Below are 7500 nucleotides of genomic sequence, written 5' to 3'. Positions count from 1 at the left end.
ATAGGCACTGAATTCATCCTGCGATACAATCCGCCACTCGGACTAAACAGCCAAGCGAAGTGCCGCTGAAAATCTGCATACAGCTGTCTGGAATTGATTAGTACGCTCTCATTATGATTCGCTGAAGCAAGAACCTTACTCTGTGACCACTTTGTACCTCCACCACTCGGGTGCATGAAATAGTTTTCATTTCTTGGTGTATAAGATCTTGCGTCTTAGCTCTGACAAAGCAGCTTTCGTGCTGCGCGTTGACGAAATGGTCGAGAGCTAATCTTGCCGCTAACCCATCGGTCTCAATACCATTCTAGGTGTGTCTTCTACATTTCTAACTTGGTCTCCTTGTCTAGTTTTTTTCTATCATTACTAAATCTTACTGTTGCTATTATCGATGTCGTTAATAGTGTTGTAACCTTTGAGGACAGAACTTCGTTTCTTGTTTTCGTTGCTGTTGCCGATTCTTTCCCTATTGGTGTTGTTGCTATTTTTATAGGTGTTGCTTCCATTCCTGCAAGTGGCGTCGATGTTACCATTGCAGTTGGTGAAGTAGTAGTTGCAGTTATTGGTGTTTTTGACGCTGTGGTATTGGCAGTAGTGGAGGGAAGCTTCTTTCAGCAGTTACTTTGTTGTTGTTGGAAGTAGAAGGACTTGAGATGATTGGTGTTACCACATTTGCAGCATCTAAGCCTTTCATACCCATACCACCTGCAGGTGTTGTCCTCTTGTAATCTCTATTAGGTCGAAGATCCTGTCTAGCATCTCAGATTTCATTGAGTCAGGTTCTTCAACCCTATCCTAACCCAGAATTTTCTTCTTGAAAGTTCTTGTCATTTCTAGCCATGTGTTGGGCTCTTCCTACACAACACATCTTGCCACCAACAAAAAGTCTTGTTCTGGTGGTAGTCTTGACACACAGGTAGGAGGAAGAGAAAGGGGGAGTGATGATATGTAAGAAGACATCCAAAATATATTTACTACTTTTATAATTTTTGTTTTTCAAAATATTTTATTAGCTTTATAATTTTATCATTCTATTATTATTATTACTATTATTAAGGTGGTGATTAAGAAGATGAGCTGGCAGAATCATTAGCACGCTGGACAAAATGCGTTGTGGCATTTTGAGTTCAAATTCCGCTGAGGTCAACTTCCCCTTTTATCCTTTAGGGGTCGATAAATTAAGTACCAGTGAAACACTGGAGTTGATATAATCGACGAGTCCCCCTCCCTCAAAATTTCAGGCCTTGTGTTTTTAGTAGAAAGGATAATTAAGGTGAGTGAGCTGGCTGAACCAATAGCATGCCAAGCAAAAGGTTTAGCGGCATTTTGTCTGTCTTTCCATTCTACATTCAAATTTCACCACGGTTGAATTTGCCTTTCATCCTTTCGGGGTCGATAGAATAAGAACCAATTGAACACTGGGGTCGATGTAATCAACTCATTCTCTACCCCAAAATTTCAGCCCTTGTGGCAAAATTTGAAACAATTATTAAGGCAGCAAGCTGGAAGAATCATTAGCATGTCAGACAAAATACTTAGTGTTCTGAGTTCAAATTCTGCCACGGTCAATTTTGCCTTTCATCCTTTTGGGGTTAATTAAGTAAGTTCCAGTTGTGCACCAGGGTTGATGTAATTGACTTAGCCCGCCACTGAAATTGCTGGCTTTGTGCCAAAATTTGAAACCATTATTATTATTTTTTGGCAAAAAAAAATTGAAAAATAAAACTTTTACAAATCCTATTTGATTTTTTAGCTGCAATTTGGTAAAAATAAAGGAAAGTGTGGAATGTGTGGTGACCCTTACTATGGACCTCATGATAGTGAAGCTGGAGGAATTTTTGCCAAAGGGATCATTACTCGAAGTTATAAATCAGGAGGAATAATAAATGTTTTAATTCAAATAACTGCCAATCACAAAGGCTACTTTGAATTCCATCTTTGTCCTAATAACAATATTAAGGAGAGAATAACACAAGAATGTTTAGATAAGTATGAGAACATTTCTTAATATTTGCCTTTTATTGAATTTTCAGATAAATTAATTGGTGTCTTATTATTTTTTTTAATGACACATTCACTGTTCACTTCCTGTGCATTTTCTGTATACTGATCATGAACTTTTGATTATTTTTTCTGATGAGTTGTAGTGCACCTGAGCACTGTAGACAATAATTTCATTATCAATATTTTCTATATCTATAAAACACAAAATGTGTGTGTGTGTGTGTGTGTGTGTATGCTTTTTATGCGTTTCCACATTTTTCATCTGATTTTGAAATTTTTCTCCTTGAAGGGGGTTTCTCTAGGCACCACTGATGGGGACCTCCCCACTTTTTGCAAAAGAGAAAAGTTTTTACAGGAACGTCCGATTTTTATAATTTTGGTGTCAAAGGGGCTGTCATGTTGCAAAATTTCAGACAAATATTTTGGCACTGCCTTGAGGCCCCTGATTCCCAAGAAAATTTCGCAAAAACTTTGAAAAAAATCAATTAGGAAGGGCATCCAGCCATAGAAACCAAGCCAAAACAGACTGGAGCCTGGTACAACTCTCTGGTTTACCAGTTCCAGTCAAATTGTCTAACGCATGCCAGCATAGGAAATGGATACTAAATGATGATGAATTATGAGTCTTCACCATTATTGATTACAGAAAATAGTCTAATATTAGGGTTTATAACCCCTTGCAATGCAAAAGAATGGGTATTAGCATGCTAACGTCCATATTTTTCAAATACATGGGCTTATATACTCTAATATTAGACTATTTCGTATAGTCAGTATACATAAAGGTAGCAAGCTGGCAGAATTGTTAGCATGCCAGACGAAATGCTTGGCAGCATTTTGTCCATTACATTCTGAGTTCAAATTCCACTGAGATTGACTTTGCCTTTCATCCTTTTGGGAGTAGTAGAATGAGTACCATTTGATCACAGGGGTCGATGTAATCAACTTACCCCTCCTTGGAAATTACTGGCCATGAGCCAAAATGTGAAACCAACATACAATGGGGGCTCAAAAATTCATTTACAAAATTTCATTCACTGCTGTTTCCTAATTTATGCAGAATTGTTTACATTATCATTTACATTTTTCAATACATAAATCAAACCATTAGGAAATTAATTAATTAAGTGATAATTTGTATATTCTTTTAAAATAAATTTAGACAACTTGCATAAATTAGATGAGCGTGGAGAAACTATTTGGTTGTCACTTGAAATTCTTGTTCATATATTAGTAGAATTTGGTTGCCAGATTTTAAGATTTTAACTTGTTCTATTTCTTTAAATAGATATCCACTGAATTTTCTTGATGGCACAAGCAGGCATTTCCTCAAAGACTTCCGCAGTAATACAAATTTTAGCCTATCTTTGAGACTACCCTCTCATCTAGATTGTTCGCAATGTGTTCTTCAATGGAAATATACTGCTGGTATGTACAACTATATTTCTTGTCTTCATGCCTTTAATGTTCATATAGGTGCAGGCATGGCTGTGTGCTAAAAACCTTGCTTCCCAACCTCATGGTTCTAGGTTCAGTTCCACTGCATGGCATCTTGGGTAAGTGTCACCACATGTAGTCCCTGACCAACCAAAACCTTGTGAGTGCATTTAGTAGACAGAAACTGAAAGAAGTCTATTCTATACACATATATATATAAGAAAAGTGATGTCAAGGGAATAAACGATTATATATGTGTGTATGTGTGTGTGTGTGTGTGTGTGTGTGTGTGTGTGTGTGTGTAAATGAATACCTGTATGTGTGTATATATATATATATATATATATATATATATATATATATATACATACATATACATATATATATCATCATCATCATCATCATCATCATCGTTTAACGTCCGCTTTCCATGCTAGCATGGGTTGGACGATTTGACTGAGGACTGGTGAAACCGGATGGCAACACCAGGCTCCAGTCTAATTTGGCAGAGTTTCTACAGCTGGATGCCCTTCCTAACGCCAACCACTCAGAGAGTGTAGTGGGTGCTTTTACGTGCCACCTGCACGAAAACGGCCACGCTCGAAATGGTGTCTTTTATGTGCATGGTCAGCTAGTTTTAAAATAATTAAGAATTTAGTAAAACAATTTTGTCACCAACTTAAAAGCTGCTGCTTGATACTTAAATTAGCATAAAAATTTGACTGAAAATTTTAATTTAGATCAATTTAATTTAGATCAATCACGTTTGCACCTAATCTTATTTATTTCATTGACAATATAAGCTATGAAAGAAGGGCAGGAGGTAAATACATATATACATAATTCAACAGAGATGTATGTAATTGGGAGAGTAACGGTAATGAGTTAAGAAACTACAGTGAAGAAATCTGCCACTTGGCATAGCATACAAAGGGAGACGACTACTGATAGTAATGATCGCACGTCATGCAAGGAATGATATTAACATTTCTAAATACAATACTCTTTTACTCTTTTGCTTGTTTCAGTCATTTGACTGTGGCCATGCTGGAGCACCGCCTTTAGTCGAGCAAATCGACCCTAGGACTTATTCTTTGTAAGCCTAGTACTTATTCTTACGGACTCCTTTGCTGAACCCCTAAGTTACGGGGACGTAAACACAATAGCATCGGTTGTCAAGCGATGTTGGAGGGACAAACACAGATACACAAACATATACACACACATACACATATATATATATACATATATACGATGGGCTTCTTTCAGTTTCCGTCTACCAAATCCACTCACAAGGCTTTGGTCGGCCCGAGGCTATAGTAGAAGACACTTGCCCATGGTGCCACGCAGTGGTACTGAACCCAGAACCATGTGGTTGGTAAGCAAGCTACTTACCACACAGCCACTCCTGTGAGGAAAATAGCAGAAGAATCACTTGGGAGCCAGACAAATTGATTATTTGCATTTAGTTACAACCATTTATGTTCTGTGTTCAAATCCTGTCTAGATCAACTTTGCCTGATAAAATTTTTTTTAGATATCAATCAGGTGTTTGAGTTGATGAAACTGTTTCCTATTTGAGGTTCTATGTTTATGTTAGAAATAAATATCACTAGCCTCTCTGGTATGGGTGCAAGACCTGAAATTTTGGTGAGAGGGAGCTAGGTGATAGAATAGACCCTAGTGTTCAACTGGTACTTATTTTACTGCCTGCTGAAAGGATAAAAAGCAAGTTTGACCTCAGCAGAATTCTGACTTTTGTAAATTGAAAATAGTAATGTAAAAAGGGTGTCTCAATTATTTTCCTTCATTCAGTGCCCCTGGACTGGTTCTTGTGCGGGTGGCACATGAGATGCACCATTTTGAGCGTGGCCGTTGCCAGTACCGCCTGACTGGCTCCTGTAGGATTTTCGAGCGAGATCGTTGCCAGTGCCCCTGGACTGGCTTGTGCGGGTGGCACATAAAAGACACCATTTCGAGCGTGGCCGTTTTCGTGCGGGTGACACGTAAAAGCACCCACTACACTCTCTGAGTGGTTGGCGTTAGGAAGGGCATCCAGCTGTAGAAACTCTGCCAAATCAGACTGGAGCCTGGTGTTGCCATCCGGTTTCACCAGTCCTCAGTCAAATCGTCCAACCCATGCTAGCATGGAAAGCGGACGTTAAACGATGATGATGATGATGATTTTTGAGGGCTTTTTAAAAAAAAATTATGAAAGTTTTAATAAAAGTGTTTTGTTTCTTTATTTTTCAGGAAATACATATAATTGTGATCCTATTTTAGATAAATGTTGCACTGGATGTGGTGATCAGGAGCAATTTTATGCATGTGCAGATATATCTGTTAAGAAGGAATCTGGTGTATCAAAAGAGAAACACCCTACATCAAAGCAGAAATTAGACTCAGCTGAGAAAGAGACGAAAGGAGGTGTTACTAGTTCTCAGGATATCACAGAAAAACCAAACATAAATGGTAAAATGAAATGTCAAGCAAAATATAATCTCCAGCCTAAGAAACATTTTAATAAATGGTGCAATTTAATGTGTCAGCCTATGAGTTCATTTCCATAACTCTACAATAATAATAATAATAATAATAATAATAATTGATAAATAAATAAATAAATGAATATATGAAACTAAAGTCTCAAAAGAATTACCTTTTCCTCTTAAATATAATATTCATAATCAATACATTGTAAAAATTATTTCATGAAAATTATATTCCTTCAATCAAGATATCATGTTCTTTAAACATAATACGTAATGTGATTAAAAATGCTGTTCAAATTGATCAAACTGGTTGATTTTTATCTTTTATTTCTAATTACACCACAACTTTTTACTATCTTTCTATGCTATTTTTGTGTATTTATATTTTTTCCTCAAACTGAATCTGAACATCCACACTTTACTTTAACAAACAAGATTTCAATATTTATTGCATTGTTGAGGTGGTAAGCTTACAGAATCATTACCATACCAGGAAAAATGCTAAGCGGTATTTTGTCCATCTTTACATTCTAAGTTCAAATTCTGCCACTGTTGACTTTGTCTTTCATTCTAGATGAATTGTTTATAGTGATCAAATGTTTGTGTAGACATAAGCTCGCTCCCTCTATCAGATTGACATATATTTGTTTGTTTGTCCATATTATTTCTTTTGTAACCTTACTCTGCATGAAAAACAAATCCTAAAACAAGATAATGGTACTTTTTTTCTACTTCAAGTTTAATCATTTAAAATAATATATAACAAATTATTTAATGTTATCTTGAAGTTTCTAAATTCTTAACTCATAAAAACTAGGTATTTTATTGTTTGATTGAAAATGAAACAATTCCAAACATCATTAGAGATGCCAAAGCTGAAGGGTTCTTCTAGTTATTGTTCAGCCCCAGGTAATATCCACAGATTACTTTCCAAGAAAAAGTCAAAAACTTTGGTGAGATAAACAAATTCTATATTTTATTCCTTTAATCTAACTCAGCCTATATCTGGAAATTACATGCACTAACCAACAATAAACTTTGATTTAAAATCACACTCTCTCCAACCAATGATGGAACATCTACATGGTCACTAGACCAGACAGGAATAACAACTAAATATCCCTCGAATCACATTGAAGAAAGAAGTCCTTGAGATATGAAAAAGATGAGTTGATTATAACTGGAATACCTATGCTCATAGCTTTGTTTGATCAAGTTGACTCAAACAAAAACATCAAGAACAATCATAGACTCTGCTGATGGCCATTGTTCACAAGATGGGTTTTCATTCAATTACGAATGACACAAACTAGAATTGACAAAAACAAAAAAGAAAAGAAAAATAGCTGTCTGTTTAACAGAGATTTTAGACAGTGCTTAATCATAGTGGCTATATATATATACATGATGGATTTTCAACCATTTCTTACCGAACAACCACACAGATGAATTGTTTATAGTGATCAAATGTTTGTGTAGACATAAGCTTACTCCCTCTATCAGATCAACATTACCTGTACAGGTGCAATATATATATATATATATATATATATATATATATATATATATA

The 7500-nt window shown here is 35.9% G+C and overlaps 1 protein-coding gene across 4 annotated transcripts in view; it reads left to right on the top strand.

Moving 5' to 3' along the window:
• The window catches only part of LOC106877022 (uncharacterized), a 9926-nt gene extending 3698 nt beyond the window's left edge, over nt 1-6228 (top strand). For 3 of the 4 annotated variants that reach the window (XM_052974841.1, XM_052974842.1, XM_014925800.2), the window contains exons 3-5: nt 1751-1986; nt 3290-3429; nt 5692-6228. In XM_052974841.1, coding sequence (XP_052830801.1) covers nt 1751-1986; nt 3290-3429; nt 5692-6008 — 693 coding nt within the window. In that variant the 3' untranslated portion in view covers nt 6009-6228. The remainder of the gene's footprint in view (nt 1-1750; nt 1987-3289; nt 3430-5691) is intronic. The other variant, XM_014925799.2, reaches the window with a different exon arrangement.
• The last annotated feature ends 1272 nt before the right edge of the window (nt 6229-7500 follow it).

Source organism: Octopus bimaculoides, chromosome 19, assembly GCF_001194135.2.
Source record: "Octopus bimaculoides isolate UCB-OBI-ISO-001 chromosome 19, ASM119413v2, whole genome shotgun sequence".
NCBI classification, from domain to species: Eukaryota; Metazoa; Mollusca; class Cephalopoda; order Octopoda; family Octopodidae; genus Octopus; species Octopus bimaculoides.
Note: the sequence above shows the minus strand (reverse complement) of the source record. Positions and strands in the feature narration are given on the sequence as shown.